Here is an 18,571-nt window from a genome sequence, read left to right as displayed (position 1 = left end):
TTTCAACTAAACCCAGGTCTATCTTGTGCTGCACAGTGGACATGGTGGGGTTAAAGATGGGTTCTAGAACACTGAATGTAGTCAGGCTTTTCCAGAAATGTGGATTTGCTGGCTGCCTGTGCCAAGAGCGTGCCCACCCCGGGCTGTCCGATGGAGAGAGTAGGACCCAGGCAGAAGACCACCCCACAGCCTCTCTAGAGCAGCAGTCTCCAAATTTATCATGTACCCCTACAAGTAGTGAATACCTGAGCATGTTTACTTACTTATTTTTTCATAATAGAACTATACTGTGATAATACGGTGCACATTCTAAAGCATACCCAATCAGTATTTTTAAAGCATGAGAGAAAACATAAACACCATTGGAAATCCTGATATTTTCTTCTCACAAGTCAAGGATTATCACAAGCACATTCCCCCATCCCTTCAAAGGACAGACACCCTACTCCAAAGACCTGCCCTAGGACACGGTATTTTAAGAAAGAGGATGTACCCAAAGTGAGCTGCTGATGATAACTTTCAGAGTGAGAAGAATAAGGGCAGTGAGTCAGATCTCAAAGATCAGTAACAAACATATCCAGGGGGCAGCAAAATGCAGTGCCTAGCACCCATTTGCTGTGATTTTCTCCATCGGTTCACATCTGGGACCAGTGCCCTTCTAACCCACTATCACCACCACTCCACAAGGGCCACCCTAAAGGGGAATGGCCTGGCACAGGCCAGCCTCTGTCCATAACCTTAGTGAGCCTAGTTCCTCTTCCCCAGGTACAACCTCAATTTCCATAGTCTCCAAGATTATGAAGTACGTGACATTGGGTCACCACAGGGAGCCAATAGCACATGTCCTCTGCACTGAGCCCGGGTGACTTTTAGGAAAAAGAAAGATGTGTGCAGCTGACCCTCAAGGAGCTGACCCACTAGGAGTCACTCCAGAGAGCCAGCCAGCCGGATCCCACCACTCACAGTTAACTGTGCCAAGCTGGCATCAAGGCCTGGCTGTTCCACCAGGGGTGGGGAAAGGCGAGGCTGATGTCTCCTAACACAGTGGTGTCCGAACCGGCTCTGTAGAGCCCTCGGCATCCTGAAAGGTGCTTCCCAAGCTGTCGGGGCTGGGGGCGGTGGGGGGGAAGGTGGGCATTAGGGAAGCCAGACCAACAGTGCCCCAGCCTATTGCCAACTTCAGCCAGAGCAGAAAACAAGATTGAAAATAGCCGAGAGGTGGATTGGTCAGAAACCATGAAAGGCCCGGCAGGGGGCATCCCTTGCCAAATAGCGTCTTGCTGTGAAGATGGCAGGTTTGGAGTTGGACTGCTGGGGTTCCAGTTCCATCTCTGCCTCTCTCTTACCAGCTGTGAGGCCTGAGCAATGATGTACTTTGTGGCTGTGGCCATGGTAGTTGATGATGGTCCTGTCTCTGAACGCATCTTCATTCCCGAGAAGGGGAAGCTCACTCACTATCTCCTGGCTGGCTCTTTCTATGGCTGTTCCCCTATGACCTGGCCCCCACTTGTCCACAGATGTCCCCAAGGAGCAGCGGCTGCAGGCAGTGCAGGCTGCCATCCTGCTGCTGGCCGATGAAAGCAGGGAGGTCTTGCAGACACTGCTGTGTTTTTTGAACGACGTGGTCAACTTGGTGGAAGAGAACCAGATGACGCCCATGAATCTTGCTGTGTGTCTGGCCCCATCCCTCTTCCATCTTAATTTACTGAAGAAAGAAAGCTCCCCCAGGTGGGTTTTTCTCATCAAAAGCCATGATCCTAAACCAGGTATTTCCCCTAGTTGATTACACACACACACACACACACACACACACACACACCCCTTCTTGTGCTGTATTTCAGCTTGGGGATTTGCCACCATTTAGTTTATAATCAGAAAATGTCCCAAGGAGACTTAATTCCCATGCTCAGTTATGAATCCTAGTAGTATGGAAGGATGCCCATTGCAATCCAGAAAGCTTGAGGAGTAGTGTTGTGGTCTGTGTGTAGTGCATGAGTGGGAAGCAGGAAAGAGTAGAAGTCATATTTACAATCTTTAATGAAAAAAAGCAGGACCTAAGGCTCCAGAACAGCTGCCTACAGTGATGTGGTTTCAAACTTGGGGAAAAAATAATTTCTCCCCCAGCAGCTTTTCCTGCTCTTGTAGTTTTCCATGGTTTTTCATTAGGAACTGTCAGACTCTTAAACTGACTCAGAATATTTAGGCCATGTGCTCATTGTTTTTATTTGGCAAAGAGAAAGCCTGGGATCTGGATTAGCATCCGGGCATGACCCAAAAACAAAAGGGATGAGCTCTGTGTTGCGAAAAGCCCTTGGGTTTGGGATCTGCTTACTGACTCTGCCCTTTAATTACAGAGTCATACAGAAGAAATATGCCACCGGGAAGCCAGATCAAAAGGACCTCAGTGAGAACCTGGCTGCCGCTCAGGGGCTTGCCCACATGATCACAGAATGCAACAGACTGTTTGAGGTGAGCAAAAGGTTCCAGCAGCCTTCCTCACAGCTCTTGGAGCTACATAAGATGCTTGGAATGGTTGCTACGTTTGTGGCTCATATGTGTTCATTCCTGATTTTTTAAGGACAATATTACACTCCGTAGCTCCGGTCTTTGCCTCTAAGAAATGTGAGGAGCTAGCTGTACAATTGAGGCTCTGCCGGTTAGACACCTGGGGTTGCTGTGATGATGGTTTTCAAGAAAACGGTTACATTACCTTCCATTGCCAGATTCAAGGCCAGCCTGCCAATTACGTTGCATTTGTTAACTTGGACTTGATGAGGTTCAACATCTGTGTGTGTGTGATATTGAGCAATCCCTGTCAACTAAGAATCAATGACAGCTCTGCGTATAGCTGCAGATATGTTCAAGAAGTAACTGGACTAGACTTCTGGCATACTTTTTGTGGTATAACTGGCATTTGTAAATGGGGAAAATGTGCTAAAAAGGTAAAGGTATTTCTAAGTCATATTTGAGGTTTCCTTTAGGTCTGTGTGCTTAAAGTTTCCTCAGCCCACATTTTGCCAAACTGAATAAAAATATGTTTAAAGTAAAATAAAAGGGAAATGGAAAGACTAAAAGGGAAGTCATTGAAATGTTTTGAATAATAACTGTAGTCTCAGAAACGTATTTGTTTTTCCCGACTTTAGGAAATGCTCCCACCCAGCCTTGCCGCCAATCTTGGGCAAACATCCCTGGCCCCATGGCACTAGGCCCACTGCCCATACTGTTGTTTTTGACAAAATTACTTTGCTTTCTTTAACTATCAGCCTCAGCTTTTCCTTAGCTCAGTATGTTGCTCTTTCATGCATCTGTTGGTCCAGGTCCCTCAAGAGTTGGTAGCCCAGTCCCATAATTCTTATGTCGAGGCTGCCATCCATGCTCCAACTCTGGAAGACCTGGGGACCCAGCTGGAAGAGAGTGGGGCAACTTTCCATACGTACCTGGAGCATCTCGTCCAGGGCCTCCAGAAAGAAGCCAAGGAGAAGTTCAAAGGCTGGGTCACATGTTCCAGCACAGACAACACAGATCTTGCTTTCAAAAAGGTAATCTCACGTGGCTCAGTCGGTCAAGCATCTGCCTTCATCTCAGGTCATGATTCTGGTGAGCGTATGCTCTTAAGTAAATAAAATCTCAAAAAGGTAATCTCAGGGGTTGGAAAAAATTATCCCCAAAGAGCCATGTGTAACAAGTAGGGATTTGTTTTGCTTTAAAAATAGCCATTCCAGGGGTGCTCTGGTGGCTCACTCAATTAAGTGTCCAACTCTTGATTTCGGCTCAGGTCAGGATCTCAGGGTCGTGTGATCACACTTCCTGATGGGCTCCATGCTAGGTGTGGAGCCTGCTTAGGATCCTCTCTCTCGGTCTGCCACTCCCCCACCACCTCTAAAAAAATATAAATAAGTAAAATAAATAAATAAAAATGGCCGCTCTGTCCATGGGGTTTGGCACACACCTGAACAGGCCAAGGATCCACTCTGGAGATTGCCGAGCACTCCCTATTGCAGATCATCAGAGTGTGGACTGTGAAGCTAGGCTACTGGATGCCAGTCATATCCCCATCTCTTAGCTGTGTGATGTTGGGCCAAGTCTCATGCCTCTCTGTGCCTGTTTTCTCATTTGCATAATGAACCTAATCCTACCACTGTCAGAGGAGGATTATTTAAAAATCAAATGGGTTAAAATCTTTCCTGGCACACAGTACATACTGTATGTGTTGGTGGTTATTATTTGTATTATCACTATTATTTTTCTTCTAAGCTTAAAGATCAACATCTTAAAACTTTAAAACCTGAAGTGTCCAGGAATCCCTGGGTGGCTCAGTGGTTGAGCATCTGCCTTCGGCCCAGGGCGTGATCCTGGAGGCCTGAGATTGAGTCCCGCATCAGGCTCTCTGCATGGAGCCTGCTTCTCTCTCTGCTTATGTCTCTGCCTCTCTCTCTCTGTGTCTCTCATGAATAAATAAATAAAATCTTAAAAAAAAAAAAAAAAAAAAAAAAAAACCTGAGGTGCCCAGAATCACTTGTTCAAGTTACACAATCGAAGATGATTTCCGAATGTCCAGTGAAGAATGGTAGGTTCTGGCTGGAACTCGTTGACCTCTTCAGCCTTCGGTGGTGTCTTTTCCTAAGGTGGGAGATGGGCATCCTCTGAAGCTATGGAAGGCCTCCGTGGAGGTAGAAGCGCCCCCTTCCGTGGTTTTGAATCGTGTGCTGAGAGAGCGCCACCTGTGGGATGAGGATTTTGTGCAGTGGAAGGTTGTGGAAACCCTGGACAAGCACACAGAAATCTATCAGTATGTGTTGAACAGCATGGCCCCCCATCCTTCCAGAGACTTCGTGGTCCTCAGGTAAGCCTGACTGTAGGGTTTAAGATATTTTTCTTTTTCCCAAAAGCAGATTAAGATCTGCATATTTAAGCATTTCGCAGGCTTCTACCACCAAAGCTCAGCCTCCACTGGGGACGCTAAGCGAGCGCTCATTTCCCTGGTGAAAACTGACTTTGCTGTATTTATGCCTGACTTCGTGCTTCCTGCACCCACTTTACAGCTCTGCTGGGCTTTCTGATGGCCCCTTTCATTATGGAACATATGGTTTATTAGGCCACAAATATTGTTCTTTCCTCAGAAGAGTTGCTGTTTGTCCAGTTGCCCTTTCTGCCAAATTATGAAAATCGAGTCTGACTTTTCTCCTGATTTGGCCTTTCTCCCTCGGGAAAGCAAGGCTTTGGTTTGTGTAGCTCTCAAGATAGAAGTGTGTGTAATTTCAGAATCCATCTGTATAACTTCAGATATTCACAACTCATTGCCATGTATGGAAAGCTTGGCCCAACTCCGAAGGTCCAATTCTGTAGAGACAGTCGGATGTTCAGCGAGATTTCAGGGTCTGATAAGGCCTGCGAGTCTGGTGTCTACTGTTGAAGTATTGCTTCTGATCGATGTATGGGTTGAGCTCTGGCTCCCTGCCCTCTGGGTTTGGAAGGGGGTGCTCAACCAATGATAGGAAGGATGCCCAGTACAGCTGTGCACATGGGCTGGTGAGTCAGCATTGAATCAGAAAGAACATGGACTGAGGATACTAAGAAACAAAATAAAATATAATTAAAACAATGTATTCTCTTTTTTTAATTGATAACTGATGGCAAACACTGTCTCTTCCCATAGATTAGCAGTGTAAAAGGAATCACTAGTGAAATTGCTGAATGTACATTTCAAATAGTTTCTTTATGAAACTCGTTTTGATGGCAAACTACAGGTCACTTTTCACATGGGCCTTTGGAGTTGGTCCTTGGAACTCTGAATTTTAAGGGTCATTTTTCCCTAAATATGTGTGTTTATCTTAGCAACCTTGGGATCCTGGAGGAGAATGTGAGCAGGCTTAAGGGTGGCTTATTACCACAGTTATGGGAACATTTGTCATCTCATGGAATTCAAATTTCACATCTTCACTCTTATAAGCAGCAGATTAAATAGTTCTTCTGGGATGGCAGCCATGGGAATGGAGCCATGCCATAGAGAGGGCTGAGGGCCAGAGCCCATGCATGGAACCTCCCTCCTTCTGTCCACCCAGCAGTCCCGCCAGCCTATTTTTTAGTACAGGGCATTATTCCAGCTGCATGGGGAGGCTGTGGTCTGTGACTACAACAGACCGCAGTCCTGCTCTCTTGGGATTTACATTTTATCAGGAAGGGAGTGTCAATCAATAATAAGTAAGGGGATAATGTTACTTATATTAAGGGGGGGGTAAGTAAGATAGGACGGTGATTAAGGGGTTGAATTTTAAATACAGTGGTTAGGGCAGAGTCTCACAGCATTGATAGTTGATCTACAACTTAAAGAAGAAAGTGGGTGGATCATGAGGCTCATGGGGGAAGAACTCAACACTCAGGAAAATTAACCATGCACCAGACATGGTTCTGACAACAGGGATTCCTGTGGTTATGATACAAGAAGGTAGAAAGTGACAAGGTGAGAAGGTCACAGAGCTGAAATACTTCTCTACGTAGGCTAGCAATCCATTTAGGACTGCCACTTTTACTTCTTGCTTGATCTTCTTTAAATCCTCAGGAGCTTCTGGTGATAGTTAACTGAAGCTTTTCCCATTTTATCCCCACAAATCTGTACAACTCCCAGTCTTTATCACTAATCATATCATCGCACATGAGGAGAATGGTCACACCCATGGAGAAGCTACTAGGCATTTGTATAGGGCTTACTTCTTGTTCTTGTGGGGCACGTATAATAGTTTCTTTTTCTGGTGTGGTAGGACAGGATGGATGAAGTTATAGATGACGTGGCCAAGCAAGGGATAGGATTTGTGATGTAAATAGCTGAGATTATGATAATGAAACCTATGTCCTATGATAGAAATGGTTGTACACAGATGCTCTCATGGTTCCTGACTTCTATCTACCACATTTTCCTGAGTGATAGCCCCCTCTCTGCTTGAATAGCCCCTGTCACAGGGAACTTACTGCTCCTCAGATTGCCTGTTTCATTTTTGGAGAGCATGTTTGAGTCAGATTGTCTCTATACTGAAGTGACACATGGCATCCCATCTCTGCCTGCTGGGGCCAAATCAACTGTGTTTTTTCTCATTCCACTCAGGAGCCACTCAGGTATTTGAAAACAATTAGCAGTCCACATGTGTCTAGTTTGCTTCAGGCTGGGCACCACCAGCTCATTGTTTTCCTTTAAGACTGAGTTGAGCATCACCTCCTCCAGGAAGCCTTCTCCTGTGTGCCTTCCCTTCCCTTCCACAGGATTGCAGAGCACTGTGTGCACAGCCACAGTACTGTGCTTACCTTGGTGTTTTAGAGGTCTCTTTGTATGCCTGTTTCTCTCCCTTGGTTGTGTACCTTCATGTGGATACTCATGTACCCGGTAGGTGTTTGCTGAATGAATTGAATGTGCAAGGCCTAGTTCTTAACCTGTAAGGCCAACCCTTCAGTAATGGCCAGGAACCTCTGAGGCCTCAGTTTGGGGTTCCAGAAGCAGATTAGAAGTGGCAAGACCAGTTCTGGCCCCTAGGTCAGAGGACTGAGACCCTTGCTTTGAATTGCAGTGTAAAAATTTTACACACCCTTATGGAAGTCATTGGTTTCATCTAAGGTTTGGGATTTGAGCAGGAAAACACAGCTCAATGCCACACCCAGGGTTTTCTTTCTCTGTTGGCCCTAATTTTGATGTGCCGGTTGTTGTGTGACAGGACCTGGAAGACCGATTTGCCCAAAGGAATGTGTACCCTGGTGTCCCTCTCTGTGGAGCACGAGGAAGCCCAGCTCATGGGCGGCGTGCGGGCCGTGGTGATGGATTCCCAGTACTTGATAGAACCGTGTGGTTCCGGCAAGTCGAGGCTGACCCACATCTGCAGGATAGACCTGAAGTAAGTGTGCCCTCCCCAGGGTGGCAGGCACGCTGTCTGAGCCTCAGCTCCAGTGGCGGGATCGCCAGGGCCCTGTTTGTCATCCTGATTTCTTATTTCACTCTACTTTGTTTTTTTCAGTGCCATTAGCCTGCCTTCATAGGTGATTACAGATCCTTTTCTCTGTTTTCCTTTTCCTCATCTTTCCTAAACCTCTGACCTGCTCCTGTGACCCTTGGCTTTTCTTTCTTCTCCATGTTGCTCCTGCTTACCTATATGTGCCTCCCGCGCAGAGCAAACACACACGCATGGTAGCTGCTCAGTAAAGGCTAGTCCCGTTCTCTTGTGCTGCTGTTATGCCAGCTCTCTCTTTGCTGTCCTCTCCTCTTACCCTGCTTTGAGAAGAAGCTAGCTTAAATCCAACCCCATCAGAATGCCTAGCTGGCTCAGTGGTTGAGTGTCTGCCTTCAGCCCAGGGCGTGATCCTGGAGACCCGGGATCGAGTCCCACGTTGGGCTCCCTACATGGAGCCTGCTTCTCCCTCTGCCTGTGTCTCTGGCTGTCTCTCTGCGTCTCTCATGAATAAATAAATAAAATCTTAAGAAAAAAAAATCCAACCCCATCAAGGCAGTCATGACGCTGAACAAGTTCCGGTCTAGGTACCATATAAACAGAATGTTCTCAGTGAATTCCAGAATTCAGTCTGAATCTTCCCTGAGGAGATGGTGTCATTGTAAAGCATCCAATGAACACTGAAAAAATGGACTGAATACTTGGCCAAAGAGGCATATTCAAGGCACCTGATGACAGAATGAGGTTCTCAGATCCTCCAGGGGTCAGCCCTGAATTGTAGGCGAGTGCACTAATGGGCAGGGCACAGGACAGCACGCTCTGTCGTGATTAAGTGCTGAGATTTGGAAAAAAGTTTTCCCACTTTCTTTCTGATTTTTGTCTCCACAGAGGTCACTCTCCAGAGTGGTACAGTAAAGGCTTTGGACATCTGTGTGCAGCGGAAGTTGCCAGGATTAGAAACTCTTTTCAGCCCCTCATTGCTGAGGGTCCAGAGACTAAAATCTGAGTTTTCCCCAGTGTGACATCAAACTCAGGGAAGAGGAAGTGAATGGAAACACTTGTGGGAGAGAGTGTGCTCATGAGAAAGCAAGAGAGAGAGAGACTGAGTGACATGGTTAATGCTTAAAAATGGAAACACTGAGAAGTTGGAATGTTGAAGATGCAGGTATTTCTGAGAACTTTCTTAGCCTTCCTGGAGATGGCTACATCCCTACTAATATAATATTTTTAAAAATCAGAACATTTATCTATGTTACTTAAAATTAAATGGATTATTCCTTGTGCATTGCCGAATTTGCTATTTAAAGGCTTCTAAGAAGCATACTCTTAACTGTAAATAAATGTATTTATAGCCTATGTACATATGTGTGTATATCTCTATCTTTGCTGTATATATGTACAGTATCAATTTTATATATAATTGCATCTTTCAAAAAGGAACGCATCTGACTCAGTGAGTCCTTTCCTCACTCTTGTGGTTCTTTCCAAGTTGCTCTCCCATCTCCCTACGACCATCCTGTAAGCTGAGCAGAAGCTGCTGCTAACACCAAGGTGTGAAAACGTGTAATCTGTCAGTCTGCCCTGCTGTCTAACCAAAGATTAGCTAACCAAAGGAAAACAACAATACAAGGTTCTTATTTGTTGTCAGTTTGTGCGTGTGATTCAAAAACTGAGCTTAGGGTGTTGGATAGAGCCAGGAAAATAATTTGTACTCCTCTTAAAAGCAAAGAAGTGGGGAAGAAGTTGTGACCAAGTGGAAGGCTAGGTTACCAGTTGCCAGTGGACCCAGCCAGGTGCAGTTTCAATGAAATGTCAGATGCCCACAGGCCACTGGAGTCAGCATAAGTAACTGAAAGAAACTTTTCCCTGCTGGTTAGAGCCAAATAGGATAGCCTTTATATATTCACAGCCAAAGGGAGGCTCTGTGTCTTATCAAGTTTTCATAGATAACATTTCATCATGTTCTTAAATGTCATTCTCTATGACCAGTGGCCTACTTGGTCACAGTTAATTGGTATTTTCTTACCAATATATTGCACTGAACTTAACTCTGGACACCAGACAAGGGGAGGTGATGGTCATTTGAGAGTCCTGGACCATTACAGTTTCAGGGAATTCTTATTTTGTTACATATGATGCTCTAAAGATAGAATTCATTAAAGTTTTGCGATTTGAAAGACAGGGTTTTAAACTAATGGTAAAACCAAAACTATGCTCTGCAATTAGTTTTAGAAAATATAAACAGGTTTCTTAATTTCGTATTTCTTCATTAGCCAGTCAAGCTTACCTAGATGTTTGACCCAACCTTATTTATTATTGTAGAGACTAAGCAAATCGACTCTCCTTAACCAATTGCTAATGTATTTTAGTTGTGGGGTGGGTTTTATTGTAATTCTACAATTAAAGAGAGGAAGATAAGTTATTATGTTTGGCTTCAGGGAGAGATTTTCTTTGATAATCCATGAGAGATTGGTATCATAATTTAGCAACTGGTGTGGGAGGAAAAAAAAAGCTTAAATGAGTGTTTTCCCCTTTCTTGTATTGTATGCATTTATGTTATTATGTAATGTTTTTTCCTATAAGTAATGTGCAATTCTTTTATTGAGAGAAATAAAAATGCTATGTATGAGTTCTATATGGTGCAAAGGAAATCATACCATTTGTTTATGACCCAGGTATTTTTTATTTCCTTGCCTACACAAGAAGGTGCCAGCAAATCCATAATTTTCAATTTAGGCAGTGCTCTGTGAGCAAAACAAACTCACTTATGCCATGCATCTTAGGTTTAACCATATATGCTGGATTACATTCATATGCATAGACAAGATTAACAAAGTCTAGTTTAACACCGGTCCAGAGATAGAATCCTAGGTGTTTGGAAAATGTGATAGACACACAAAGATGAATCGTATCACTGAGTTTAGCGTGCACACAATCACCTGGAGACCTTGTTCAAATGCAGACTCTGAGTCAGGCAGTCTGGAATGAGAGTCTACATTTCTAACAAGTCTCAGGGATGCCCATGCTGCTGGCCCAAAGGCCACACTGGAAAGCAAGAGGATACGAAAAACTAATATGCTTATGTTTCTGACTCCTCCTCATTTCGAATTATCTGACTGACTTTTCTTTTTTTATACACATACTAATCACATCACCACCACATGACACAGTGCGTCTAAAAAAAAAGAAACCAAAAAACAAAAAAAAAAAAGGAAAAAGGAGGGAAAAGGTGCATCAAGCTTGTTTGTCAAGTACCACAGTGTTATACTCATGGTTATCTTGCCAATGGAAATAAAATATGATATTGCATTTAAATATTATATTTATACCTCATGTATATTTTTACCTCAATTGTTGGTATCAGTCATCAATTGTAAATAAATAATTGCCAAGACAAATACATTTATATACATTAAATATTTCCTATTTTCTATAAAATATATGTTGATTTTCATGCTTCATCCTGTAGGTTGAAAACCTGTATTCACTATCTCTCCCAAATACAAGGAGGTTGTTAACATTCACTAACAGTCTGGGTTTCTTAAAATGTGCCAAAGGCATTAGAGTGATGGGAAGGGCTGATTCTTTACATTTCACTGTGCTTAAGTCTGGAAGTCATCAAAACACATTTATGGTATTTTTTATCAAAGATTCCGTAAACTCTAGCTACATTTCATTTTAACTGAGAAGACCAGAAATTGAGATGTGATGAGGTGACTTCTGGCTGCACCAGTAGATCACGAAGAGTAGCCCACATCTGGCTCTAAGCCTCTTGGCCTCATTCTGTTTGTTGTCTGCTTTACTTCTAAAAGATAACAAAAGTAGCTCCTAATCAAGTACGCAGGAGCTCCCTAGCATTCTCAACTACAGGCTCCAAAAGCCACAGCAGCCCAAAGACCATATGCCCCCATAAAAATGTTCCAAACTCTGCCCTCTGTGCCTTCCTCTTTCCCTTGAAAGTTTTGCCTTTCATAGGCAAAGGAGGAATTTCAGTTGCCCCTTTCTTCTACTTCAAAGAAGAGAACATAGTGGTCATTCTAGCAGCCCCTGGCTACAATGTCCTGAGACCCTTAGGCCATATGAATTCAAACTTGATTGCAAGCATACTTGAAATTCTTAGGTATGACGTATTCTACTTCTGTCTTTTGATATTTAGCTGCAGAAAAAAACTGGTCATGTCTTCTTCTCAGGATGATACGGTAGAGGGATAAAATAGACCCCAGCGAAGGGGAGTGTCACACACTGACCCAAAAGCAAAATCAGTCCAGGCTGACTGCATAAGGAATTAAGAAAGAAAGACTTGAAGTTACAACATTGTAAAGCCACAGAATTTGAACAACTGGCAACATGCAATGCTAGGCATGCCTAGGCAGGCCACATCCTTGGTAGACTGAATGTTTACTTCCATTCTAGCAGTCGCACCTAACAGGCTAGCCAAATGCCTCTTAACCCACATCCTCCTTGTGCAGAGATGAGGCTCAAAATCCCAAATAATGCTGTCCCTTTGAGGCAAAACCTCCTGCATAGTTTGTTCATGCAGAGCACTCCATTGGACACTGAAGGAGAGATGGGACACTGGGCAGGCAGAGGTTTGGATAGTGATAAGCAGCAGTCCACTCTTGTCACCAGTTAGCAAGGACTGAACCACTGCTCCCAGCAGAAATATAAGGATAGGTTCCTATGAGCCTCTACTCACATTTTTGTCAAACAATCAGCATATAACCTTGTTCTAGGTGCACTTCTGTTTAATAGAAATTTCTTACAACTAATTATTTACCCACAGTATTTCTTTATAGTAAAGCAACAACCGTCAAGAAAGGCTTAATATTTTCTGGAACCCAAGTAATCTGTCTATAAATTTCTTTGGCTTTCAGCCTCGCAGCCTTGCTTTTTAAATTATTATTATCTTTTTTATGGGCCATCATCTTATGAATCCACAAATTTAGGGCTTTCTATCTTGTCCACAGCTTTGTCATGCATTATCAGTGCTACTTTCCAGAGTAGCCTGACTTACAGATCAGAGTATTGCCTCTTCCTTTTTCTAAATGTACCATACTGTCAATTCATTAACATTGAACTCACAGCACTAAAACTCCTGGCTAAGCGAAGCTTATCTAACACATATATTTCCTCTGTAAGGCATATTCCAGCCTTCTTGCATTCAAGAATTCAAGACAGCACTCAGGACTGTACCTGGGGCCATTTTAAACTTCAAAATGGGGCAGCCCCTGTGGCGCAGCAGTTTAGCGCCGCCTGCGGCCCAGGGCGTGGTCCTGGAGACCCTGGATCGAGTCCCATGTCAGGCTCCCTGCGTGGAGTCTGCTTCTCCCTCTGCCTGTGTCTCTGCCTCTCTCTCTCTCTCTCTCTCTCTCTCTCTCTCTCTCTCTGCATTTCTATGAATAAATAAATCTTAAAAAAAAAACTACAAAATCATAGACAAAAAGCACAAAAATGGAAAAAATTTGGTACTAAATACATCATGATATTTAGGATACTGATAAAAAGGATACTTTTTTATGGTATGAGAACTTAAACAGGAAGGCAGAGGCCACATTTGCTTGATATCACCTGGGAATGTGCATGAACATTGGTGATTCCAATTTTGTGCCATTTTGCACATATCCAAGAATGACCTCGAAAGAACAGTGAGTATTGACTTGGAGATTACAAAGAAACCTAGAAAGTAGGCAAATTGGCAAATATAGAATCTGCAGGTAATGAGGATGAATATGTATACACAATACCCTGTAATAAGTTACCGTGAAGTCCATGAAGCCCAGAGGCGGTGGTGACTCCCGGGGACTTTGGAAGAGTGACAGAGAGACAAGCACACGGAAAACCTGCGATGTGAAGGGAAAGGATGGGCTTGGGCATTAGATAGAGGTTGGGTGTGGCTAAAACAGAGGGTCAGAGGGTACAGAGGATAGCAGTGAATGGAGAAGGAGGGAAAGCTGAATGGTCACAAGCCAGGAATTTTTTTTTTTAAGATTTTATTCAAAATCTTAAAATTTTAAATTTCTCCCTGCTGGGAGCCCAATATGGACTGGATCCTAGGACCTCAGGATCTCGAGCTGAAGGCAGATGCTCGACCACTGAGCCACCCAGGGCGTCCCATAGCCAGGAATTTTTAAGCTGCAGCAGGGACTTTGGACTCCCTATTGACCCAATTGAGAAGTGCATTCACATTTGTTTTGATGGCAGAGACTTAAAATGGGCTAAAAGAGAATTGATGTATTCCTGTATGCAGGAGCAGGGGTGTGAAGACACCCCCATCTTTGCCTTTTCCTCTCTTCGGTTTCTACATAGACAGAAATAAACAAAGTGACTGATACCACTGGCCCTTCTGAACTGATACTAATCCATAATCACTTGCCTTTCCTTTCATTCTAGGATATATAGCTTTCCCCTATTTCCTATTAAATGGGGAGTACTTACATAAATTTAGTATTCTTCTGAAAATCCCAGGAAAGACACTTTCAAACCAATATGCCAAGACCTGTGGTGCTCCAGATTAGTCTGGGTGCTCTAGGATCTGAAGATGCCAATTGCTGGTATGATGAGCTTACTGGTGAGATCTCCAAGGACAAACTCTGAAAAGGAAAAGTTGGCCTGGTGGGCTGATTTCTGTCTCTCTCAATTATAATGCCCGTTGCCTATCCGGGGGTGGGGGGTAGGCTGGTTCTGGTGATGAAACAGTGCTGACCCTGGAGCACTTGCTCACTGAGAGAAGACATCTCTAATCTGTAGAAGTGGCACTTAAGCAGTCATTCTGCATCCTCCTTCAACTCCAATATGGCCAAGAAGTGGGCCTAAGACCCGTCCCATGAGCCAGATTGGAATCTGTTCTTTTCTGCTTAGACCAGGACCAGGACCCCAAGTATGCTAAGGGGGGAGCTTCTGGAAGATAGCAGCCATTAGAATGACTAACAGCTGAGATGAGGACAGACTGGAGTGATGAAGGGTAGAATGATGGTGGGAAATCCAAGCAGAAGGCTGTCATCACATTCCAGGTGGGAAATATTTGCGGAGAAAGAAGTGGAGAGATTTTTAAAGATACCGCTAAGCTGGAATTAATAAGATCTATGTATTACCTGGTTGTGGCAGGGTGGGGAAACGGAAGCAGCTGAAGAGGACTCTGAGCTACGAGCTTAGAAAAACTTGCATGTGGTGAGTCCTTTAACTGATATAAGGAGAAAGAAAAGGAAGAACAGGTTTCAGATGGGAGCAAGGCAGGGAGGGAACTCTGTTGGAAATGTTGGTCAGTCAGGCTCTGATGACAGAGTGCTTGCAATGGCTGGGAACCATCCAGACAGAGGTCCCCAGCAGCCAGTTGGACACACAGGTTTGTAACACAAGAGAGTGCCCAGTGCCCAAGCTACAGCTGCATTCCTTAGGCCACTTTGGTTTTGTCATTCCTGCCTCTTCTGACCATGCACTTAATGACCCAGTAATACGGAAGCACTGTTTCTCATCTCTGTGACTTTGCATTGACCTTGTCTCCGTCTTGTTGGTCATGTGATAGCCTATTTATTCCTCAAAGCCGTATTCGGGCATGGACTTTCCTGACCATCCCTCTCAAATCCACCTATTTCTTTCTATATTTCTCTTACTGCATGAATCACATTGCAGTTCATTATGTAGCAATAAATCTGACTCCCCCACTAGATGATAAGCTCTTGCGGTGCGTACCATGTCTTGCCTACCTTTGAAACTCCAGATCTTAAACTTTCTGCCACATCATTCCCTAAATATTGTTAAAATGAAGGGAGCGTATAAAACCTGGACCTTAGGATGACAGAAGCCATAGACGTGGAAGCCATAACCTAGGGACACTGTGTAAAGTGTTGCAAAGCTAATGAAATAACTTTTTGTGATTATTTTGTGCTTTGACTACTTCACCTCTCAGAGAGTACAAAGCACAGAGAATCCATTGGTCTCCCAAGAAGTTAAATGTGGCTGTTTCTGACATTAGCAAATGTTAACCACCTGCTTACAGCAAATAAAACAGATTAGATGATTCATTCAGTCAATATGTATGGAGCCTTGTTATGTGTCAGACACTGTTCTAGGCTTTAAGTAAATAAAACAAATAAAATCAGTGAACAAAAAAGACAAAAATCTCTATCCTTGTGGAGCTTATGGTCTAGTGGGAAAAATAGCCAAGGAACAAGACAAATAATTGGCCAAGTAAGCTTTACAGAGAAAAATAAAACCAGAGGCAGTAGATAGATCAGCCCGTCAAGAAAAACCTTACTGAGGGCTGGGCGGAGCACTGCTCCAAGTGATACCCTATTTTTCTCTCCAGCTCCACTAGAGTTTCTAAAATTACAGTGGTGGGAATGATCAATTAATTAATCGATTTGCAGAGACCTGTTCCCTTTGAAGAAAAAGAAGCACAGCAACACTACACACTACACTGAATCCCTTGAGAACTACGCTTGCTGATACATGATGGCTGCATCTTCCAAGCCAGTCAGAAAGTGGGGTGGGGGGCGCCTGGGTGGCTCAGGGGTTGAGTGTCTGCCTTCTGCTCAGGTCGTGATCCTGGGGTCCTGGGACCAAGTCCTGCATCTCCCGGTGCATGGAGCCTGCTTCTCCCTCTGCCTGTGTCTCTGTCTCTCTCTCTGGGTCTCTCATGACTAAATAAATAAAATCTTAAAAAAAAAAAAATGAGGTGAGCCAGGATGCACAGATGTTAGAAATCTGCATTTCCCAGACAGTAACATTTTCTTCTTATGCCTAAATGATCAGCATAAGAAGGTCTTATGAGGGTCTTAGAGAAGAGGGGGGCGGGGTCCCCCGCTGTTCTGGTTTCCAGATATTAGCACGTCTCAAAGGTACCAGGCACTTCAAGGAGTTCTGGCGACCAGGTCTCTGGTGTGGTCAGGAGTAGGCTCCCCTTCTTCAGTTTTGACGTCCTCATCACACCCCACACATCAGCCACACCTGCTGACAATGACCTCATGAGCTTACTGTTGGGCTCCATACATTTCCTTTCTGCTGTCATTACGCTGACCTTCGAGGGTCCTCAGGGGGTGGGAGGGAGACCCAGCTCTCCCCTTGATACCTCTGTATGGAGCCGCCCCAGATCCCCAGATCCCCACAACACACCTGGCTGACACCTGGTCGCACACCGCTCTGGCCACCTCCCTTGCATCTGTCATCCCACCTGCTGCAGAGCTGATTGATGACAGTTTACTATGAATGAGTTTCAGACCAAGCTACTCCATGATAGGTTTGCATAATTAAGCCTTTTCTCTCTTTATTGGGGATCAGAGGGCATGTGGGCTTCAGGCATCAACAGGTCCATATGAGCTATTTTTGGAATTAGGAAGAGCCCAAAATTACACTACCGTGTAAAACCCTGAATCTGAAAGGCAACCTGATTTGGTTGTTCCAGGATGACTGGGGTACACAGGAGGATCGTTCCCCTGCCTGGCCCCTACTTCTCTGGGAGGCTGGGGTGCTGCACCTTTCCAGGACTTCAGGGTGTGGGGGAGCTTGTCTTGAATTCAGAAGGGCTCTTCATGGCAGCCTCCTCCTACCTGACCCTTCCCTCACCTTGTCCCTCTCCCCTTTCACCACTCAGAAGCTCTCTAAATCTATTTTTTCTCCTCTGAAAATCCCCAGTGCCTTTGGTTTCAAGCCTCTCAGGCATTTTCTGAAGAACTCTCCACAACGGTACATAGTGTCCATGTGGTCTGTAAGGCACGACTTGGTCAGGAATTTGTGCCCAAAGAGAACCTAAGAGAATGCCCACGTCATGTGTTAGAGGTGGCAGACAAGGAGAAAGGCCCCACCAGCCTTTCCCAGAGCTGGTGGGGCGACGGGAGGTGGGACATATTCCCAGCAGACCAGAGTTGATGACATCACACAAGGAAGTGCCAAACCGGGGAGCACTGCACAAAATAATCAGATGGCTGGATTTGGGAGTATTCATTGGTTCTCCTCATGATTCTTCAGTGTCTCTGCTGTTCCTCATCTTGTGGGGGAAAATAAAAAGGAAACCGGTATTACTGTCAATTCTATTTGAGCCACAGATAGAGTATGCTGTCTACCATGGAGATGGGCAGTTCAAATTTTTTGGAAAAATCCAACTTTCCAATCATCTGAAATTAAATATGCTCTCAGAAGAGCAGCCACTGGGGATGACACCATCCATCACTGGGATCTGCTGGAGCCTCCCTCTGGACACCAAGCAAAAGGAACACATACCCAGAGCAGTGCTTCTATTCTAGGAAGTGCAAGAAACAGAATGTTCAACTCAAAAGCAACTTGCAAGTGGCAGAAGAGAGTACATTTCTTCGTAGCTTTCTATCAGTTTGCAGTGGGTCCAGTACAAAGCTGATGGCATATGTACAAAGCATGAAAAATATCAGCTGGCTCAATGGGAACATCAAACCAGAGGCGCAGCATTTCATACAAATGCAACAGTTGTCTGAGTACATTACTCACTTTTCAGAAGGCGGTGTGCCCTCCGAGTCTTCTCCAGAAACCCCAAAATTCCCATTTAACAGAGCCCCACTCTCCTTTGTCCTGATGAGTATATTACCTTTCAGGGTTCAGATTATTGCACAGCAGGCATTGAGCAGGATTCTTTTGCATGAAATGAAGGAATTTTAAACAACTGTACACAGCAACAG

General features: G+C 44.4%; 1 protein-coding gene across 7 annotated transcripts in view; it reads left to right on the top strand.

Moving 5' to 3' along the window:
* The window catches only part of STARD13 (StAR related lipid transfer domain containing 13), a 514,559-nt gene extending 503,229 nt beyond the window's left edge, over positions 1–11,330 (top strand). For all 7 annotated transcript variants that reach the window (XM_055317219.1, XM_055317220.1, XM_055317218.1 and 4 more), the window contains 6 exons: positions 1,518–1,728; positions 2,355–2,469; positions 3,318–3,539; positions 4,626–4,843; positions 7,701–7,877; positions 8,817–11,330. In XM_055317219.1, coding sequence (XP_055173194.1) covers positions 1,518–1,728; positions 2,355–2,469; positions 3,318–3,539; positions 4,626–4,843; positions 7,701–7,877; positions 8,817–8,934 — 1,061 coding nt within the window. In that variant the 3' untranslated portion in view covers positions 8,935–11,330. The remainder of the gene's footprint in view (positions 1–1,517; positions 1,729–2,354; positions 2,470–3,317; positions 3,540–4,625; positions 4,844–7,700; positions 7,878–8,816) is intronic.
* The last annotated feature ends 7,241 nt before the right edge of the window (positions 11,331–18,571 follow it).

This window comes from Nyctereutes procyonoides, unplaced genomic scaffold (assembly GCF_905146905.1).
Source record: "Nyctereutes procyonoides isolate TBG_1078 unplaced genomic scaffold, NYPRO_anot_genome, whole genome shotgun sequence".
In the NCBI taxonomy this organism is placed as follows: Eukaryota; Metazoa; Chordata; class Mammalia; order Carnivora; family Canidae; genus Nyctereutes; species Nyctereutes procyonoides.
The sequence above is the reverse complement of the archived record's forward strand: the minus strand, read 5'-3'. Positions and strand labels throughout refer to the sequence as shown.